Here is a 24,425-nt window from a genome sequence, read left to right on the forward strand (position 1 = left end):
CGTAAGAATAATTACAACAAACTTAATCACGAATTTGGTTTATCCTTCTTCTTTTCTTATCGACAAAAAGTATTGATTCTTTATTCAATAAATGTGCCAAAAAGCAATATAAACTTATATATTTCACTCGACCGAAGAACAGTTGTTCTTTCATTAATTTAATAGGGTAATTGCTTAATTTTTAACAAAACTCAGTCTTAAAGATTTTAATGGTCTTGTTCCCTCAACCTAACAATATGTATGGATCGAAACAAACTGTTTGGATTTATGCCAGAAGTAGTCCTCTTAACCTTCTATGTATTTGGTTCATTAATTTCTGTTGTTGGTTACACAATGGAATGCAATTTTCTCTTGCATATAACGTCTCAATTCATTTCCCTGTAAGGATTCTCTCTCTCTCATTCTTCTCTTTTCTTTGTTTTGTCTATGGTATTCCTACATGAACGAATGGGTGACCATTTATTTCTATAGTTATTCGCTTGGAAATAACTACCGAAACAAAAGTACAAATGAAATGTTTGACATAACTGATCCTCATACTGATAAACGAATGCATTACAACAGTATTCCATGTAATTGTTGAGGCTTAAAGAATCGTTTATTATAAATGTTACGTGTTAATTTAGTGAAATAATTCATGAAAGAAACTGAGGCGTACACTTTAATATTCTTGTAAATCGAATTAATTCTATTTTTTCCTAACTTGAAAAGTTTCGAGATGACGTGCAACGTAAAATTACATTTCTGACTACTTTTGAAAAAGTAATTCTCCGTGTTGATATTTATTTTATTTCTTGCATGTAATATTTTATGGGATATTTTCCGACAATCTAATATAGAAATTTTAAAATTAAACTCTGATAATATTGTTCCGTTTGTTCATTTTTTAAAATTTATTCCAGAAGTATATAATTCGAATGTAAACAAATTAAAATGGCGATAGAATTTAATGAAGACGAAAAATATCGAAGAGGGTATGGGAAAAAGAAATTTTAAATCGTGTTTACTTCGCTTAAATTTGTACTTCAGAAGTCAATTGAATGTGACATAAGACTGAGATGTCAAAGAGTTCGGCTTAAATGGATTTAGAAGTTACAATCGAACTGATGTCTTGCACATCCCTCGGGTCAAGATGCTGTTGATAGTGATGTGATTTCGTTCAAGATGCATTTGTAAATGTTAAGCGGATCGATGAAATTGTTTGATTCAAACTCTCTAAAGATATTTCTGTTGCATTCGACTCGACCTTTGTGATTTATTCGCACAATTCTCGTAAATTTCAATCTTTCTTCCTTTTATTTTAAATTTCTCGTTGATACGAAGTGATCCGTAACAAGATCTGTTAACACCTTAAATAAAAATCGATAGCCGATGCCAATATTATGATTGAAGCAACTTTATTTTTATATAGAATTTAGATAAAATTAAATTTCATTTAACTTTACACGACAGAAACCTTTCATTATTAAATATTTAATCAGTCAATATACCAAATTTTTACATCGATTATTATTTTATACTGGCTTGGTTGTAGGAAAAGCTTGTTTACTTTAAATATTAATAAACTCTCAATATAATATAATATACAACTAACATCTAGGTAAAACAGATAACGTGTTTTTTTATCCATTCGATTTTATTTGTTAGTGAAGAAAAGAAAGTTATCAACTAAACTTTGTACAATACATGTTTAAATAGCTCTTTTTATTTTTCATTCTACAGTATTCATTTTTCTCCGGGGAATTCTAACTTTAATAGAGAAATGCGGAGAAGAGGAGCAACTGCTTAGTAAATGTTACTATGGTAACGATTCAGTGATAGAAACATCACTACCACCTACTGGATAAGCGTGATTTCCATTAGAGAATCAAGTAAAATGCTTGATAGACAACAGGGCGTAATCCTTGACGACTTTCATTTGGAACATGGATTACTCTTTAATGGACATCAAAAGGCAATGTTTGTTATTCTAGGATTTATCTATTTGGAATCTCTTTCGTGTGCTACTTTTAATGGTCTTTCGTGAGAATTTCTTTGTTTTTGTCAGGGTCACATCAATATTCAATGTGACTTTGTCAACTGTGTTGACAAGTTCCCCTTATGAATAATGCATAGAGTTTTTGTTGCAGTTTCAATCCCAACTTCTTCGAATCTTATTCTGAATATAAACATCATTCATTCATTGAAAATAATTTATTCTGAATATATTAAGTGAATATCGAATTATTACTTTATTAACACGTAATTGCTATTTTAATCACATTATTATTATGTTTTTTTTGTTTTAATTACGTTTTATTTTTCCTATATATGAATATATTCGTTTTTATATTTAAAGTTATTATAACACGCAATATATATGTAAATTAAGTTACTTAAAAAAATTCTCTGGTGAGTTATTTTTAATAACTGTAAATTGTGTTTAAGAAGCAATCAAAGGCTGTATAATTTTGATAGATTCCCATAGGAGAAACCAGGAAAATTAGGCCTTTGGCTGATTGGCATTAATCCATTCGTGCTTCTGGTACCTAATAAATAATTGAATCGATTGTAACGTATCTAATGGAGAATCGAAGTTATATTAACGCAATTTTTAACTTTGTTTTCAATTTTTTTCAGTAGAATATAGCATAGGATACCTTTATATATAGTCCTATATATATATATTTTACTCGAAGCGATAATCTTACAGAATCGCTGCAGGTAAATTCGTCTAACGACTTTTGATTTCTCCGATCGATTTGAAACGAAATTTAGCAAATAAGCAGAGGATTTGATATTGTATGTGAGATTTATATATTCTACAAATGTAGCCAGTTACGAAGAAACATAATCCCTATTTGCACAAAAATTTCTTCTTTCTTTCTGAGGGTTCTATTTCCAAAAATTGACCATTATTTTGTAGAAGTCGAATAGAAATATAATACAGACATCTCCGAAAATCAAACTTCAGGTTTTATTGATTTAGTTGCTCGATGATCTGATTTAGAAAAAAAAAAAAAAAAAAGTGGAACGGACAAGGATTTCAAGATGCTGGAACTACAATAAAAAAATGGAGTTATTAAACATTTTCTCAACTAATATAATTATAATTCTTTGAAGTTTTTATTAAAATATTTACGATTATTTTCTCTTTTATATTCTATAAAATATCCAGATATTTTGTTGGAAAAATTTCTTCTCCAATTGAAAATTATGTCGAATATCAAACCCAATATTTTTTTGCTCGTACTTTTAATCTTATAACTAACCGCTATATATATTATAAGTATGAAAAATAGTGAATATTTGAAGAAAATATATTCAATGATCGGAGAAAATATACAAGACGTATTTTTCAGTGAATGGTACTCAATCTTCTTTCATGCAATGCTTCCATATTTATATATCTTTCAATAATGGTACCTTATAGATTTTTATACAAGAATGCTAAGAAACATAATAGTAAATGTGGACTAAATACAGTATTACCTTCGTCGGGTTAACGAAGAGTCTATTTACACTAAACTAGCCACTTTAAATTATGGAATTTCACCAATACGAGAAGTTATTTTAATAAGCTTAATACCATTTAAGCTAGACTACAAGTTGTTATTCACGCATCAGGTGACTTTGTCGTCAGATGAACAAAGTACCTTGATTCTACTAAATATATAATGATGCTATTAATGTTAATTATATAATGCCACTATTAATATTCCATTAGATTATTCAACTAATGTTATAATTACGTGGAATCGTTTCGGCGCATCAATTTTTTATTTCAAATAACTACCGTTTAAGACTATTATTACTTTTAAAGAACTTTAAAAATATATATATATTACAATAAAGAATATTAAAAATATATATTTTATTCTTGTATTTATAACAATAAGTAATGAAGGTGATTCTTGTCTTCGGCATTTTACTTCAATTTTTACTACTAAAAAATAAGTTTTCATTCACTTTAACCTCTAAAAAGTCTACGTATTATACTAAAAGAATATTTTATATACATTAATAGATATATAAATCTATTTTTAATCGAGGACTTACATTTTTTTTCGTAGTTATAAACAGTACATACGCATAATTTTCAATTGCATTATAGAGTGTTATCCATTTCATACATGCACAATAGAGGATAATTATAGCACAGCCATATGTATTACACAGTCCTAATTATATAAGGCGCAACTAATATACGATTCATGAGATATAGAACTTTTTTTAGGGCAGTTAAATCTAGGAACCACCCAGAATTTAGTTCTTTATTGATATTGAAAATTCCACGAAAGTAATTTCCTCTTTCACTGTATGTATCTTAAAGCATGCTGCATTCTTTAAAATTATAAACTTTCTAGGAAATTCTCGTTATAATTTTGTGTATAAAGGAGTGTTTTAAATTATTCCCATCGCTTCTAATTATCCTTATTGTCATAATGCGACTACGGAGAATAATTATGATATTTCGTAATTTTAAGGATTATTATATTAGAAATTGAACCGAATATTTTAAAGTAAATTTAAAATTATCCAACATATTAAACAAATATTTGATCAAAATATTAAATAAGTTTTAATAAATTAAAATTCAACAAATGTTAATTAGTTTACAGTATGATAAATATAAAAAGTTTTAACGTGTGTTATATTATACGAAGAACTTTTCTTTTCTCTAAAATGACTTAATTTTATAAAATAAAATGTACGATTTACATTTATTAATTTTAAAATTTTGGATTTTTGAATATTTTTACGTAAATATTTACGTTGCAAGCTAATAAATCTGGCTGCTTTCTCGCACAAAAGACTCGAATATCCGCTTTAACGTCTAGGCTATAGGAGGCTTTATCGTACTATTGACTAATACAAATGACTTATTTTTTTAAATAGATTCTTTTTTAAATAGTCAGATTCAAATTTTGGCTGTAAGCGATTATTTTGTGATCGAAGGAAAAGTGAATAAAAAACACAACAAGGACATCAATATCGCTAAAAATAAAAATGCGATAGGATATTTGACGTATGTGATGATTATAAATTTGGCTTGTTTGTCTCATAAAGTAAGTTTTTTCGAGTGATATCGATATCCCAAATGTAGACATCCCTATCTTATTCACAGACGAATTACATTAAGATGTGTAATAAATCGTAATCAGAATTCCTTACTACTTAACTATCACTTTTAAAGTATTTTTTTTCGATTGCTTTATACGCTTTTATATGTATTCTCTCATTAAATATAATCCATTTAATGAGCATTTTCTAATATATTCACGACTTAATGATTTTTCAATAAATCTTCTCGAGGCAGTTTTATTTTCTTTTAAAGGTTATCGGCTTTTACACATTAAATATTCAGTTTTAAGTGTTGCGAACTTCTTATAAATGAACAAACATGCCACTTAAAGCTGCTTTGTGTAAAATGTAACTATAGCATTGTTAGCATTCTATTTATTTCTAATTCTTTGCAGATGCAAATTAACTACAAGCTTTAAACAGGAAACGAATTTCTTGCTTTACCGTGTTTTTACTTAAGTAGAAGTAAGGAATAAGTGGAGAACTTTGGTACACTCTTCATTATTAATTCACAGAATACTTGATTGGAGGTTTTTTAATTTTACACAGGAAAGGCAAACAATGATTTTAAATCTCATGGGGGTTCTATTTCTTCTACGATATATATGTTTTACGCATAATTTAGTTTTTTTATACTCTATATTCTTTATTTTTAAAATGAATTAACGCCTTTAAAATTTTATTTATATAAACTATTAACCTCCCCTTTTTTAATTTTCAATTTAAAAAAAAAAAGTTTTTACACTTAAATTTTATTCTGTTAAAATACATTATTCATTGGAAATTTTTATACGTAGCTTTTACATTGTTAAATTTACAGGCATATATTATAAAACTCTAAATATTAATTGTTTATATATTATATTTAAAAATGAAATTCGATATTGTTGTTAAATTTATTCATATTGTTCCGTTTTCTATATTCTAGACAGTTACTTCATGGCTGAATATACTAATTAAAATTTACAGTTTAAAATATAAAATTATAATTAACAAATCAGATAGTAAACATCTCTGTAAGTTACTATCAATGCATTTTTAATAACCAAAGTATAATCAGTTTAAACCAGAGAGTGTATATAAATAGTTTGATGATAAGCAGTAGAATTTATTAATATTTTGGTAATAAGTCTATATAAAATTAAAATTAATAAACTAGATATAAAATAGGGTCTCATTTTAAGTTTTTGGTGAAAATTATGGAAAACTTACTCATCTACATGTAAAAACACTGTCAGATAGGTCTGAAGAGGTGAGTGAATGACATTTCACATAATTTTTTGACTCATATAATTAATTATGTTAATATATTATAAGCTCCATTGTGTTTTAATATAGAGAGAGATATTATATGTCGTTTGCTGATGCATATGTGATACAATGTATAGTGTTCCATAACCCCACTTTGAACTTCTTTCAATGAGAGCTTCTAGAAGATCAAATTCTTCACTACTAGGAATTTCGAAAGAATCTTATTTATAGTGTTAGAATTCAAACAGTTTTTTTTTGTGGTTTTTAGCTAAAAGATGAAGAATTCGAAACTAACAGTAGCGATTTACAGATTAAATTCGTATTTTATGTATATTAAAAACACGTACGTAGACATTTATAAAATGGTTTCATACTTGCTTTAAATGAGGAGAGGAAACATAAACTTTTCTTCTGTTTAGCATCTTAGCTTTGGGAGACATCAGTGACGGAATATAAAAATGCTTAGGAAAGTTTTTCCTTTAACAAGGGTCTTGCAGCGTTTGGTGCAGTGACGTGAACCGCATTCCTTTAGATTTTGGACGTCGGTGTTAGAGTTAACGTGGCGGAAACTTTCCACTCGTCAGAAGACACTTGTTCACGGTAGGGAATCTTTGGAAATGCGAGCCAAAAACTATTTTTTTTCCTACTGTATTGTCTGCCGTCTCGTCTGCAGAATCTGATCTTATTCAATGTCATTTTGGGAAGCTCCCATGATAGATGAAATTCGAAATTTAATATATATATATATAACGTTTTATCATATATCAAAATCAATAATCATTAAATTAACAGGGTAATTTACTTTGGCTATTTTTTCCCCTCTCTGTAAAGAAAAAAAAAATCGAAATATCACCCGCTACATTCATTGATACTTATGTGATTTATTAGTTCCTTGCAATACTTCAGTCAAACTATTAAGTTCCTGTCAAAATGATTAATTCCGATTTTATGTAATAAGAATATCGAATTTTATTATATTTAAGGAAAATTTATCATAGTCACTATTGATTTCTTTATTAGAAACTATTAAAAATTTATAACATATTAGTCAGAATATATAATATATTCGAAATTTTGTTATACTGTAAATATAATATTAATAATTACAAATGTTTAAAAAAATAAATATTTTAAATATTTATGTGTTGAAGTGAATAAATATAAATATATTCATCAAGTAACCCATTGCGGTTTAATTCTTAAAAAGTAGGGGGAAATATACTTTGTTTATCTTTGTATGTGTTTGAGGAAAAACATTGAGTTCCGACTGGCAAAACAGATGTTACGAGCCACGTGCCATTCGATCTGCCTTTAGATAAGCCTATTACAACATAAGATTTGGTCTTGTTGGCTCCTCTTTTATATTCTTAATATCCTCATGTGGAACCGTGCATGTCCGGGATATCTACTTGTAATCTCGTCCTGGGTGGTCCACTAAAGCCTGGAACGAGATTTTTCCTATCGATTTTATATCAATAATATATCGATAGATGTAAAATTATTAATTGAGTGACGTTTTTAAAGTCATATCGAACACAAGATTAGCATTTATTTATGTACTTATTTTGCAACAATTTTTATAAAAATAATAACTATTAAAAGTTTAAAAAAGTAGAAAGAACTTTTTTATACTTTAACGAAAGTAACTGACGCCATACGAGATGTTCCATCGACGTCTAATCACGAAAGTTGACTTTATTCGACGTGTTCGGAATATATCGATTAGGTAGCCATTACGACGAGAACGGTAAACTTTTCGGAAAAGATTTTGAGAAATTTAAATATGCTACCGAATACGTGACTAAATTTATAGAGAGAAGTCAAATTAACACGCGCCACGTCACACGATTGATAATCAAAGTTAACCACACCAACGAGAAGCTCGACGACAGGAAGCGTGATATATATAGTGTCGGGTACGTTTAACGTTGTGACGTGGTGGTGATGCTTGCACTGAGGAGAAACAAACGAGTACCTGGTTACTCATGCCTCCTGGGAAGGTCTGAGACAAGAACCATTAAAAGGCCCCAGCAGGGCCCTCCGATAAATCGGAGGGGGGCTACAAGAAACAGGCATAGCGCGTGAGGCCCGTGTGACGTCGCGTACTAGTGGCGGATGGAATCTCACGCGCTATAGTTGGAAAAGCCCTTGGTTAGCAGCCTGAGCTCGATGTGCAAGGTGACAGCGGTTGTTGTCATAACTCAACTCAGACTACTCCACTTCCACGTCCTCCATCTTTTTTTTTTTCATTTTATTTAAGCTTAGAAGAGTTCAGAAATTAAATTGAACTTCAATATTTTCCCACACGGTAACTTTACACTTGCCAAATGGAAGACTGTTTTTTTTTTTTTCCTGGTGTACTCTACCGAATTGTTATTATTATTTTTTATATATTTTTCTTATAAGATAGATATGTGATCGGAATGAGTTTCTTAGAGTTTTATATACCTTTGGTTTTTCTAAGTGGTTTGGTAGCATTTAGCACTAATCGATTACAGAATCAATTTGCGATTATTTATTAAATAAAGTAAGTAAATTTAATTTTCTACCATGGAACGAGGGCAAAAAAATTACTTTTCTAGGCTTTAAGCGATAACGTGTTCGATAATGATATTAAGTCGGGACAAAATATCGGCAAATATAGGTTAATCTTTTAACAAGTTTTTATGTTTTGAAATAATTATTAATTACGTGGAAAAAAAATACAGACGTCGTTTGTCGAATATTTTGTAAATTTACATTAATTTACAATGTATTAACATAATTTTTTGAATTTTAATATTACTTAAAGCCACTATTACACTTAATCTACTTTTTGTTTACTTGTTGAATATTTATATAACATACATATCCGGTCAATTAACCATTGTTTACTTGCAGTTGTTTATTTCACACTTTTATTAATCCCGAGTATAAGTTACGATTTGACGCTTTATGTATTTTGCAATCTTTTTAACGTGGGACGATATAACGCATCATTTCCTATGCGGTAAAGGTCATATAAATAAAAGAATATCTTAAGAATGTTCTGTTTGTATTTAGTTCGTTTAAGTTTAAATATAAATATTTAAATAAATTATTAATTTTGATATGTTAAATTAATTTTTTATAAGGAAGAAATGAGTATATGTGTTGTCCCATAAATATACGAAACTACTGCATTCTATATTTGTTTCCTGATTAATGCCTTTGTTTAATGTATTGTTAAGTTCGTATACTAGTAGTGCCATCTAGCGATTTAAATAGAATTTACTGTGAAAGTCGTAACATGTTGTACGACAAATTTAAACGTTCAAATAATAATATTTTATTATATTTTAAGCGAATACTTAATTATAATATTACTTAACAATCATAAATAACCATTTTATATATTATTATATTACATCCTGTCTGCAAATTTAATAAACTATGCTTTTTATTGTTTGAAAACGAGATAAAATTATCGTTATTTCAATAAGTGGATTATTATCATTATTTTTTTTTTAAATAACGTCGTAAAAAGTGTTTAAACGATGTACAATTGGTTATCTAAAAATAGAACTTTATCATCACTTCTACAATAATACTTACTTTATTATTATTATTATTATTATTGTTATCAGAATCTACAAGTTGTTTAACTTTATTCTTTATTCCGAGAAAAATTGACTAAATGGAGTATACATAAGAGAAGTTCACGTTTAATAGTTGATAATAAACATGCAACTAAACGATTAGAGACGGTTAAACCATGTTTGGATTGAAAAGACAATTTTTGAAGATAACTAAATAGAGTATTTGCGTGTCTAAATTTCCTACTGTTTGCTGCATTTAGAAAAATCTTATCTGAATAGAATCTTTTAAAATATGAATGACTTCATTCACTAAGTTAAAACATGCTTGAAGATCAAGTAAACAATATTAATTTTTGAACGTTACAATCACCTTTAAAAAATTCCGTATTTTATTATAGGCTATACGTTAATTATAAGCTTTCTTTTTAAAATAATTTAATATATACAGTAGAGCGTCGATAAGTGGAACCAATTGGGGACTGGGGTCCTTCCAGTTAATGATTTGTTCCAGTTTCCGACTTTGTACGAAAAAATACATTAACCTGTCCGATGTTCAAATTTTTCTCCGTTGCGTGTCGCTTCGCGTTGAATTTTCGTCGATTTTAAGCCTAACGAAAATTTTTATAATAATCATCGAGGCTATCGTATCGTTAAAAATTATTTCTGCATTTTGTACAAACAAAATAAATATATTAAAGAATATAAAAAACATGAAAATTATACTTTAGAAGTAAATTTAGTATCAAAAACATTCGATTCAGCACGACACAGTCCGACTGAAAATCGTTCCACTTTCCGGCCATTCCACTTACCGACGTTCCACTTATCGACGCTCTACTGTATATACGAAAGCTTTCTAATTATATAAATTAATTAAATTTAATAGGGGGGTATATCTAACGAAATGCCTAAATTGTATATCCTATAATGTATCTCCTGTAACTAAATTATTATGTATATATAATTCTTTCTTTTACGATCATTTACGTTTCACCCTGGAGGATCGATCAAAAAATTATTCATTAATCAAAATACGTTATTGTTTTGTAATGCCGCGGGCTAACCTCTCGCATTTTTAGAGAACTGATGAAAATGATGCATCATCATGTTCATCAGTCAAGTTCATTACGAAGAAGAATAGACAGATTGACGAACATGATGATAAATCACGATCTTATCCAGTTTTTAATGTCGTGCAAATGTGACTAATTAAAAATGAGTACGATGTTAAGTAATTTGTTGAGAAAAAAGGGGTTAGAAGAATTATCGAATTAACGTAACTAATAGTACAAATCGCATCTTACAATTTTCTAAGTAAAACTTAAGTAGGAAATTAATTTTAAACATACGTATTCAAAATTATTTTGTTATTCTTCCCAATTTAGAAGATTTGGCGACAATCTACTTTTATGATGAAAAATTAAACCGTTTTACCCGTTTTACATCTAACAGCATCAATCGAAGTTAGGGATGCTCCGGCGCCTCCTTTCTTTAACTGATTCCATTAGTTAGAATGATAAAATCAAGAAAAAAGAAAATAAGGGGGAAAAACAACGGAAAGAGTAGTAATGAGTTTAATCTTTAAATCGTACATTTTATGTTTGAAGATGAATTTTATTCAAAAATCATTTAATATATTTGATAAATTTATTCAGTGAAACGTAAAAAAAAAAAAAAAAAAATAAATTAAGTAGACTACGCAAAATTTTGTCCACTGTCTTCCTTTATTTAATTTTTTTTCAGAGAAAAATAAATAAATAAAATCAGAATAATAAATTAATATCTTTTAATATTTTATATAGTTTTTAAATATATATATGATTCTTTGATGTGTTTTTATTGTTTTAAAATGTATTATTAATTAAAGAAATCAAAATTATATAAAATATCATGAAAGATTTGGATGGATTGTTTTTAATAATATCTTCGACGGTAATATATGATGTTAAATGTTTTTTTATGTCAGAAATGAAACATCATGCAGCTAGTAGGTCTAGTAAAGGTTTCAGAAATGACCTCATGTCTTATACATGAAAATATAAAAATAACGGAGGTTAGACGAAAGGTAACATCTTGTGTTAACTGCTACTGATTATACGTCATCAGATACGTCGCCTAATCCTGATGACGTATTTCTGATACGGCACATAAAATTTATCAGCAATGAGACGGCAGAGTCAAGAAGTTTCGTCATTAATCTATCAAAGGCTAAAATTTATCAATACGTAAGTATAAACTGGATAAAATCTCGAATTCATTAAATATCGTTTCATAAAGCTTGCAAATTTACATAAATTAATATAAAAATAAAGGTAAATCGTTAATATAGTTTGCATTAAATATGGATTGTATAGTTTCAGTGAGTGGCATTTAAAATAAGTTCTGTTTAACAGCATGCAATGCTATTTAACTCAAATATCGTATGCAAAATATGTCGTAATAAGTTTTATTTTTTTAATTTTTCTGTTTAAAATATAATTATTTTATTTTAAATTAAAAATTAACATGATTTTCGTTCATGTAAGTTTATATAAGCGTCGAACAAACGTTACCTGATGGAAGGAGTTGGTGGTGAATTCCGATTTTTTTTCTAAAATAATTTTTCTTGATTTCATTACTTTATATCAGAAAGATGAAAAAAGAACCTTAGCACGAGTCGTGAAAAGTATTTGATGAACAAACAGAGTAGAATTACGTATCGTCATCGTATAAAAGGTAGTTTTCGCAGCCGCAATGTGCTAGTTTTTACACTCAACAAACACGTCTTCTCCGGATTGATTAGACCTATACCAGGAGAGCACATGTACTAGAGATCGGCTAGTCGCGCCAGGTAAAGTGCCTGAGGTATGGAGACCAATAAATCTGTACCTTGCTTGTCGTATTCCACGTTCCATTACACAGCCATTGAGACTCGCGTTCTCTTTCCATCCCTCTCTTTATATACACTGTCACGTGATTAATACTGAGCGAAGGCTGCATAATGGAATCCAGGAGAAGACCCCCTCAGGGCTCTCAACTGTTATTAGTACGTCATTAAAGTCGTCCATAATGTTCGAGTAAACGGTTCTTATCTACATCTATGGACAGAACAACAGATACTTTTGTGATAAAATAAGATGATAACACCATCCTTTTAACACTCTCTTACGAAGCAAATTATTTATTTAAAATAGTTTATATATTTACTGATTAATATTATTCTGTGCATTAGTATAAAAACATCATCTCCGTAATAATAAAAAAGTAACATTTCGAAGAATTTTCTGGACCATACCCAAAACCGCGAAAATATGCTTAATCTTTCACACGTACTTAAATAGTAATGTTGGTGTTTTCAAGATTAATATGTAATATTTATAAAAGTCTTTAAGAGTTTTAAAAACTTCTAATTAAATTTTAGCTAGTGTTTTAGGATTTAATTTTTTTCTTATGTCGATAAACGGATCTTATTAATGAGGACGAGAAAGAAAATTAGAGAAAAGTTGAAAGTTAGCCTGTGGGCGAAAATAATTAAAAATTCATTACTTTGAAGCTTCGTAATTGAAAATGCTCAAGTTGAAGAGAACATTAACAAACACAAACGAGTGAATTTGGACCCATATGTGATGGTTTTAGGTACCAAGTAAAGTTTAGGAAAGGAAAATAGAATCTTAAATTACACTTGATTATTTCTTTTTAATGCGAAAATACAGAATTAAAAACATTAATTAATTATTTAACACACATTAGAACAGATTAGAGGGAAAAAGTTAAGAATTTCTACTCGGCAACAAAATTAATTTGTAACTTTCTTGTAAAGATGGTTCATAAAATCAATTATTAAATGTACTCTGGTGAGTTGATAGATAATTACATTAATAACTAATATTTTTATGTCGATATATTACACACGATATCTAAGACCACAGCTGCTATAGCCAAAGTTTTGCTCGACTTCACCTGATCTTTTAAATCTTGAGAAATGTCCTCCTCTTTATATTTGAAAGAAGACGTGATTACAAGAAGCAATCAGAGTCAAACATGACCACCGCTCTCCTAGTACCAATCACACCATCGAAATGCGACACCTGTCATCTATAACTTTTATTATCATACTCGACTTAGATCAATACACTCGAATGTAAATTTCAAAGAAAATGCGCTGGCTGCTTTTAAATAATGAATAAAATAATTACAAAACAGTATTTAGTATTTTCGTAAAATAATTTGCATAATTAGTTATAGAGAAAATTCGATTTTTTTTCTTCTTTTCAATTGCATCGATTTTTAATGTATTCATTATTCTTTTGCTCTCATTCTTCAGAAATTAATATTAATTAAAACTATTATACTATTATTTTACATAAAAGGTATTTACAGTACGTTATTTTTATGTAATTTTATTTTATAATTAAATTAAAAAATGTGACGATAATACTACTATTTACATATAACAATATTTATTATAATATTTACAATATTTCCCATATTTTATATCTACGTATAAAAATAACAGCAGATGAAATACATTTATATAGATAAACAATTTGTATTTGTATATTTTATCCCTATAGAATTAATGGAATCATCAGTAAAGGTTCAGTGAATATACAGAAGAATGTATGAATGGCGTGAACCTCACTCCATTCACAGAATATCCTATTGAATATCTCGCCCCATTCTACCGAATAGAGTAAACCATTCAGTAGATGGTAGATTGCGACAAGTTGAATTTATAAAATCTGCAGCGAATGAACGATTTGGTGTTGATTCCGAGAAAGAATCGTATTGACATTAGGGATGAATTGAATAGTCAACAAAAAGCTTAAAATAGTGAAGATTATCAAAGAACTGATATGAAACTGAAGTAAAAATAGTGTTACGAATTGTAATGGTTTTATCATTTTCTGTATTTGATTTTGAATGATTATTTTGCATTCAGTATAAACTGAATGCTGGTAGAACGAGAGAATTATTTTCCTGCTTTATTATTACAAAATATTAACATTAACAGATTATTTTAAAACTAATTTGTGTTCATTAAAGTCAATTATAATATGCTCATTTCATTTTAAATATTTTTATAAATACTATCGAAATTTTTGGGAATTAATATCGTTGACCGAAAAAAACATGGCATATCAGACAGGTATGTAAATGATTGTAGTTGTGATCCGGTTGTTTGTTAGGTAATTTCATCAGAATGCTACGCCCAGTATCTTATAAAAAGGCTCGCAGAGGCTCATTGTGTTCAATTTTTAATACCTTTTGTTTGGAATCCTCGACGTCAACAATGTCTGGACGATGCAATCAAAGACATTACGCACAGCTGACGAAGTTTGAGGTTTCTGAGGAAGCACAAAGGCAGTTTCACTGAATTGTCTGTTATCCGGACCGTTCTGACCTGCCTGTGAAGTGTTGGGGGAATTGGATATGTTAGGACACACACGACGGCTAAGCTTTGAAAGTCCCAGAGCATCATCAGAAGAGATGATCGTGAGACAAGCGCGAACATCTCCAACGGCGTTTTTTCCCACCTCCAGAGACATGCGGAAGCCTCGCTACGAAACTGTTTCTTTCCGAACCATTGGTAGACGACTAGCATAGGAAAATTTGTATGCTCGGCGACTGCTATGAGCCCTAACTTTGTACAGAGGTGCCATGACAGAAAAGCATGGACTGCTATAGAGTAGAAGCGTGTCTTTAGTGACGAATCACGGTTCTGTTGGAAACGAACGACCACCGCGTTAGAGCCACTAGTGAACACTTCAATATCCTTTATTGTTGAACGGCACACTACCCGCACTGCTGGCATGCCGGTCTGAGGAGTCAACTTGTATGAAAGTCTGCCGCCTCTAGTAGTGGTTTGAGAGACATTGATGGTACGACATTCAGGAAATCCTGCCGCCTTACATGTTGCCTTTTATGTCACGTCTTTTAGATAGCCATTTTCATACAAGAGAATGCTCGGACGCACACAGCTAGAGTTTCCTAGGAATGTTGCCAGTTGCCAGACTTCCTTGGTCTGTCTACTTTCCAGATTGGTCACCCATTGAGCATTTATGGACTAGATGGGATGCCAACTTTGGCCATCCGTAAGTGTGAAGGATTTGGAGCTGCAGTTGTAACACGTGTGGACAATTCTGTTGGGTATATGCTGCCTGCATACCCGATCGCCTCATGTATCCAGGCACGAGGGAGTGCTACAAAGTATCAAAGGTTCGTTTAAATTGTACCATAGTTTGAAAGTTGCTTCTCCTTTGCTATGATATTGTAATCACTTATTACCATGACCATAACTTTTTGCCAATGAATCCATATTCACGTAAGTTTTGTGATAGATTATAAAAATAATTTGTCATTTAATGGCAACGAAAAAGTTATCTTGAGCTATAAGAAAGAAATTAATGTAAAATTAACTAAAAATATTCTGAAACTTAGAAACCTGAACAGAGATGAAAGAAACTTGCATCAAATGCATTTGTGCATGCAATATGTGCAATTAAAATTATATTATAAGGCTATACTAAAATGTTGATGTAAATTTAAAATATACATATATACCAATTTCTAAAGTATAGATTTTTTCCCCGAATATCGGTGCATTTTTACAATATATTTCGCTTCATTTGTTTATATTCTTTCCGTCGTTTTTTACTATCAATATAAATTTAAAAAATAACTTTAAGATCTCCAAATATATGACAGCAAATATTCTAGAAGCTTAATTGAATAACGAATTGAAAAAAGAAAACCTCTTAATGCCATTATTCTTTCGAAATAGTTAACTGGTTTAGCAAAGTCCAATTCATCACTCTTACGTCCTTCAATCAATCCAAGTAAAAATGAACAATTGCAATACTCTGTAGGAAAAATTCTAAATTTGATAAGAATCAGTTCTATTCACTTACACTGTTTTTCGTTTTCTTGATAGCTGTTCTGTTTGTTCTTGAAAATTGTTTCGCTTTATAAAGCTTATTCTTTTATCCACAATTGAGTTCATTCTGATTCCTCTCTTCTTAACATTCTTTCACTAGAACTGTTGAAGTGAGGAATAAAGTTTTCTGTCGTCTAAGTTATTTTTAAAAAAATCTCTCAAACTTCCATTTTTAGAAATTTCATTAATAAATTGATTACTAAAGCATTGACATTTTCATTTCTATGGTGCTGTAGTTTTTTAAATTAATCATCACCGTTCCTTCTCGTAAAAATGAAATATTTACGAACACACTTTTAAAAATTATAATCTCTAAATCTAATTACACTAATTGCGGCATCTGTAATGCCAATATAAAATTGTGAGAAACTATTATATTTTAGTGGATATTGTAATAGTGGATAATTTAGTCTCTCGAATAAGAAACTTTCGAATGTAAAGGAGTTAATATACTTTTAAAAAATCGATGAATGATAGAGAACAAATTTATCATTAAGCAGAAACATATATATATATAAAAAGATCGAATAAGTACGAATAGTTTCATCTCAGTTTGCAATCAAACACAGATTTTGATATAGAAAGAACCGTCTTTAAGTTCGTGTGAAATAAACTTAAGGTTGATGCTTTCAAAATTTTTAGTTGGTTAACCGAATGGCATCACTGTGATATTCCTTCAGAAGGATCTAGAATCGATACCAGTTGATCCCTATTCTTCTATTTCCTTCTGTCATCCCCACTACGACCGGTCTCAGGTGGTTGAATATTCCCTCAGGCCTTCCGATATATATATATATAACCCATTGTGCAATTTAGACTGTCATAAAGCCCTAAACAACCAACCATCAAAGATTTTTAGAAAGGCACAGAAAATGCAAATATCGAAATTCTAGATTTATCATTGTTAAAAATAAAATACGTTTTCGATAAGGGAATATGATCCGTTCTTTATGGATAATATCTCTGATCTTCATTGCTTTACCGTACAGCAAAACAAAAGATCTTTTGAAAACTTCCAATTAAGTAATGGTAAATACATAGAATTATTAATAGAAGCAATACTGAAGTTTTATTTATAAAGGAATTACTAGAAGGGATTTTTATGGAAAACTAAAATAGGATAAGAATATAATATATAACCCATAATTCTATTATTACGTTGAGTTTTGTTCTTATACCCCAAGCTTTATACTGATTGAATTATCGTCGAGAAGAGATCGGACGGAATATAATAGCAATAAAGCAACGTCTGATACACTATTATATTATAGGAATCATATTATTGTTTGTTACGAAGTCCATGTGATGAAATTTTCCCAGTTTTATTGGCATTAAAGGTTAATAATAATGGCAATATGCAATTGTTATCTTTTAATGTTAATAAAATTTAATATTAACGTTATATTTATAGCTAGGTTTTATTTCTTCGATGCTCAATAAAGCTGTATTTATCTTGTATTTATGAAACATTTTTCTGTATGATAAATTCCATAATATCAATTATTTTCTGTTCGAAAACCGAAAGTATGACTAACGTTTTAAGTAAAATCTTTGGAAAAGTTTGTATAGCAGAAATTTATGCGTTACAGTTGTGTTATAACACTTATAACACAGTCATATTTTTTCATATATCGCATTTTTGATCGATCAATACGGGGAGAAGAAGAAGAAGAAGAATTCCTTCGAACATTTCATAACTTAAATATATTGATAAATTTAATAAAAACATCCTAAATCGTTTATGGTTCTTGGAAAATTAAATTCCAAAAATATTTATATCGATATTTTATTGATTTCTTCTTGATACAATGCATTAACTAATAGGGCATGACGTAAATAAATTTTATAAATACTAAATTAAAATATCTTATACAGAAAAGATCGGTATGAATGGGATTTTCGCTTCAGTGAAACGTAGAAAAACAATGCTAAAATAGATAGAAAATATTATTTATTTTTTAACATTTAATTCTACATTTTAGCATCCGAGTATCAGATTTAGCGTTACTATTAAAGAATTATATATAAAGTTATAAATTACAGCGGAATTATAATTAAGAGTGGAAATTAACATTAATTAAAGTAAATAATAAACGACAGGAGAAAAATGCAAGGTGCTGTACAGAAAAAGAATTTTTATAAATAAAGACGTGATTATAATAAATATTACACGAAAGAAATGAATTATCTTAGGAATAAGACAAATAAACTTGAAGAATGAATGGTGAGTTTCATCGAAATTACTTTTCGTAAGAAACAAACAAAAAAAAAAAAAAAAAACACCGAAAAAGATTGTGTAAATGTGTTTGTATTCAACATATAAAGAGGAAAAATGATTGTTTAAAGGAAAAATATCTGTACGAAGAGATAATATTTGCTTTTTAAAATAAATAATACAGTTTTTGATGCAAAAAATGTAAAATTACAACGATAATATATTAATTCAAATACACTTGAGATAAAAGAAATTCTACGTCACAATACTTTTTAAACAATTTGTTATTTCTACTAAAAATTTTGATTTTTTTCTTTTTTAAAGTAAGTTTTAATTTACATTTTAAAATCTGAAGCAAACTTTTATTAAATAAAACTTAAAAATTTAATTAATTATATTAGAATTTAAATTGCGTTTTTTTTAAATGCAATTTTATTACATTTATTTAAAAGACTTAATGGAATTCTGGAAAGTAATACGAGATAATTTTACGTAATATACTGTAATTTATAAGATATTAAAACTCGATAAGTATTCGTGAATTTTGAAGAATAAAAGGATATTTCTTGGTGATAGTTGTGGAGAAGAAAAATTCTTTCGTTCATTTTTAATATTAGTTTATTTATATAATTTCGTTTCATAAATCTACAATCTTATTTAACAAAATAATATTTACGTTAGACAATTTAGAAAATTCTAGGGAAAAAAGTTAAATGAATTTAATGAGAATTTTATTATCATACATTATTCTTACAAAGATTTCTTTATTGCAAAATACAATACGCGATTGCCTTTGGCAAAACATAATATATACGTCATAAAACTTCCTAAGGCGACCTTCGATCTGTTGTAAAAATGCAAAAATTTCAACACCGAATAAAACTTTCGTAAATAATGCAATAATAAAAGTTTTCCAATGAATAGTAAATAGAAAAGTGATAGAAACAACCCGTTTTCGGGATAAACGAATGTCAAAGTTTTAGTTTATTAGATTTTTTTAGAATTTAAAATAAAGTATTTATTAGATAAGAGAGAAAAAATACTAAGGCCTTCGTATTGGAAAAAAATCGTATTGTTCCAAATATAGCAAGATTCTATCCCAAAGGAAATTTTCTTTTCTTTTTCAAAATCGAAGAGTTGCAACAATAAGCAATGGAGGAACTGTCAGAGTCTGTACAAATTTTACTAGAAAAATAAAACATTTTACTATTAATTTAATAATAATTTGATATTTAATATTAGTCTATGATAGTTGAGAAATGTTTGGAAGTATTTTTCAAGTAGGACCTAAAAAATACTAATGTCTCGACAAAGCATTACTTTTGTGAATAATTTATGAAGTATTTCCCATGTAGAAAGTACTTTCCTTATCTTAAATTATCATTCATGCATATCTAGATATAGCATTAGAATAGATGAATGTCTAAAAACTATTATAGCCAACCGCTAAGGTTTTTCTTTAGTAATTAGAGAAGAGATTCCACAGTAAATGTTCGTTTACTGATAATCCAACTAGCAAGAATGATACTAAACAAAATTAAATAGACATTATCTACATTTAACAGTCGGTAATCAGATTCAAAGTACACTAAAGGAAGTCGTTAACACAAAATGTGAAACTACTTTTGGTAATGTTTTATCTACTGCATCTTTATAAATGTTCAAAGTTATTGGAAATGCTTCCTTCTGGATAGGAGGAAAGTTGGTATGTCATTTCGACTAGAGGTTGACTGTAAAATTATCATTTCTTTTCTTGGAATTTTATCCGCCATTGCTTTCTAGAATAATAATATTCAAACATTGGATTTCCGTGCAAGTCCAACTTGGTGGATGAATTGTGAAAGCGGATTTATCAAAAACCATTTCAAAGATATTTCGTGAGTTACTCACGATCTTTAGTATGCTCTTTTCCTCTTGAGATTTTAAATTTAGATGATATAAATTCGTCTTCAGGAAGTACAAGCCATCCATTTTTGTCAGCTTTCTGTGTATTTGGAATAAGAGATGCGCTACTTTTTGCTAGAGATTTACGGTATAAGAACTATTCTCAGTTTAGTTGTCTAACAGATATTTTGACAGTATAATTTATTATCTGTTTACGAAACTTCTGAATAATTAAATTTCTTATTAATCTTTTAAAAATTTACATTACATTTGACTCCATTAAACATTATATTTGTAGAAGAAATATTGTGGCAAGAAAATTGATTCATGCAAAATAATAATCAATTTTCTCACGTTAGCATTTCTTATTTCAATATTTAATTACTTTGCTTCTTGTTAGCTCCAAATTATGTAAATATTAAATTATTAAAATAAAATATTTATTTTACCGATATTAACTAAAAATATCTCTTTATTAAAAAGGAAGAAACTCGACACCGGTTGGCCGTTCATTAGATTCTTTTTTCTTATCATTTGTTATTTTAAGACACACTTTCATCTCTCTCAATCTTCACATCAATAACTACACACCATTCTCTATCTTGCTATGTGTTAACACATCACATCCGTAAATAAGACGTGCTACACATCGAATGCAGAGAACTTCTACGATCAATCGACATCTGTCAGAAACAGAAGAGAAGTGCATCGTCTAATGACTTGACTCTAGAACAACTCTTCTTTTGATGCTGATATTACTTATTGCTATCGGTTGAAAGAAAGAAAAAAAGAACCACAGCCACTATGGTTTTTCATTCTGACATAAGTGATGTGATCTTTCTCGTTTAATCAATATAAAATATTTGCTAAAAGTTAAAAACAGAAAAGTGTTTTTAACTTTTTCTACTGGCAAAAAACGAAATAATGTAAATGCCACGTTTACATTATTTAAATCTTAGTTTAGAGCATATAAAAATAAATAAATAAATATATATTTTTTTAGTGTTTTATTCAAAATACACACAACAAATAGATAATGAGTATTTTATATGAAATGTAAATTATTTTTGTAGAACCAGTTATTGTAGAATCTCCAGTAAACAGGACAGTGGTGATGAACGACAATGTTATTTTTTCGTGCGGAACAACTGGAGAACCTCGACCTCAAATATCCTGGCACAGAAACGGAAGAAGTTTGCACCACAATGGACACGCCACGTATAAAATCTTAGAAAACGGATCTTTAGTTCTTGAAAATGTCGGTCCAGCCGATGATGGAATGTATAGGTGCATTGCCAGGAATGAAAAAGGTGCAGCATATTCGGATCTAGTACGTCTCAAAGTAGAAGGTAAGTCAACACATTAATATATTATTCATATCGTTATAGACATATAAATATAAAATATCATATTTCGCTTGTAAGATACAAATAATAAATGAGTTGTTTCGAAAGAATGTCCTTATCTGTTCAGGTATTTCCTTACAAAATAATGATTTATAAAATGACATTCTTATGACAATTTTCTTTCAGAAAAATAAAAATATCTTTGTATATTCGTATTTCGTCCTTCTTATTACAATATATGTGTATCAAATTTCAACCGGAAGCTTTAAATTTGCTTAAGAATAGTATTTATAAAAGGCATTTGGTTATTTTTTCGAATAGTAGAACAATTTATTCAGTTTAACGTACAGATTTTTTCATACAATCACTAAAATGCTACAGGAAACATATTCACTGAACAGTAAGGATGAACTCACTAAATCAAAATTAAGAAAACATCATAATCTTACGAAAATATTACAGATTTGTGTTGAATAAACCTTCCATTACACACAGAATACATCAAAATTCGTATCTAAGTCCCTACTTCTTAAAATAAATTCGTATATTTTTAATAATATATGAACAAATTATTATTTTTTTCCTTTCCATTGTTTACAAAAATGATTAATAAATTATAAAGATTCAATTTAAATATTTAAAAAATATATTAAGTTTCGCTTTTATTTAAGAAAATTTTGTATTATTCGAGTACAGCAAACAAGTAATTTAAAGAATAAATATTTTTCTATTTAAATCGAAATCTTTACAATAAAATTCTTTTATTTTTTTCGCTTTTTGTTGTTAATCATTATTAAGAGTAAACTTAAATCATGATTTTTCAGAAGTAGAATCATCTTATAAATGGCCACAAATTTACAAAAATTATCTGTAATTTAAGTTATGATGGTAATTATACAGGAGAAAAATATAACGTACGATTTTCTAAAGTCAGTAGTTTACATTTATTCGAAATTATCATATTATTTTTTGAATAAATTTCCAACGTTACTATGGGCCTAGAAGAAGAAGAAGAAGAAGAAAGGTATTCTTAATGCCCACAGCCAGGAAAGAGTCCAAAAAAATATTAGATTTATGGAAAATAAATTCATCACCTGCTCAAAAAAGTTTATCTGGAAGATTTTATCGTGTGTATTTTATTATTTTTTTTTAAAGAAAAAATACTATAAAATGCAAATAGTAGTAATGATGAAACATGTATAGGCTAAATAAATATCAAACTTTTGCTTAAATTTAATTCATAAACATAACAAATTATAAGTATATAAAAATAATTTATATTAGTAATATTAATAATATTCATTACAAAATAAAATAGTAGATTACATGATTTAGCGATGGCCTATATATATATATATAAAAGAAACACTGTCATTGAAATTAATGAAGGATCCATCCCACAAATTAAACTACTCTCCATATATCTAAGTAATCCGAGCCTCCCTTAGGATTCTAATTATCTATAATTGGGTAATTGGAAACAGCAATTTTTTTCCTGTATTACATTCTTGATTTGTCATTTTGTTCCCTCATAATTCAAAGTTTGAAATATGCTGTAGCTCGTAACTGTTAAAATTTAACCCCGTAATATAAACTATTCCTATCTCGGATAGTTTGTACGTTCTTTTATCGACGAATGAAGTGTTATTCTCTATATTTAACATTTCCTAAATGTACTTTGGTACCTGCTTTGGTCATTCTTTGAAGTAATGGAGCCGTAAGTCGTTCTTTATGCCATTAACTCTGGTGTACAATTGATCATTATTATGAGAAAATGGCCTTCTTGAACTCTAGTAGTACGTAAAATCACTTTTAGTAGAACATCTCCACTAGAAGACATTTTTTTTTTTTCCAGTCTTGTAAACATGTTTATGTGGCATGCTTTAACTCACCTTTCGGATACGGATAATATCTCTTGGGATTGCTAATGCTTTTCGATGAATAATTTCGCATCATATATAAATATCACAGAAAACTAGAAATCTTATATACCACTTTTTCGGGTGATATAGGGCCTTTCTGTGTCGTTGTTTGAAAAATAATAGTAACTACATCACGAAAAGAAATGGAATATCACGATACCTGCTATATTATCATTCTCCATAAGAATGAAAAATTTCAACCATCTGTCATCATCAAAGCGAAGAGTAGTGATCATCGATAACGATGATTACATGATTTTTTTTTCGAAT

The 24,425-nt window shown here is 28.7% G+C and overlaps 1 protein-coding gene across 1 annotated transcript in view; it reads left to right on the forward strand.

Moving 5' to 3' along the window:
- Positions 1-24,425, forward strand: part of LOC136968284 (tyrosine-protein kinase transmembrane receptor Ror2-like) — an 84,406-nt gene that overhangs the window by 15,636 nt on the left and 44,345 nt on the right. Inside the window, exon 2 of the mRNA XM_067262284.1 lies at positions 21,961-22,236. Within this exon, the coding sequence (XP_067118385.1) occupies positions 21,961-22,236 (276 nt within the window). The remainder of the gene's footprint in view (positions 1-21,960; positions 22,237-24,425) is intronic.

The sequence above is a fragment of the Centruroides vittatus genome, unplaced genomic scaffold, assembly GCF_030686945.1.
Source record: "Centruroides vittatus isolate TY-2023 unplaced genomic scaffold, ASM3068694v2 contig_1427, whole genome shotgun sequence".
In the NCBI taxonomy this organism is placed as follows: domain Eukaryota; kingdom Metazoa; phylum Arthropoda; class Arachnida; order Scorpiones; family Buthidae; genus Centruroides; species Centruroides vittatus.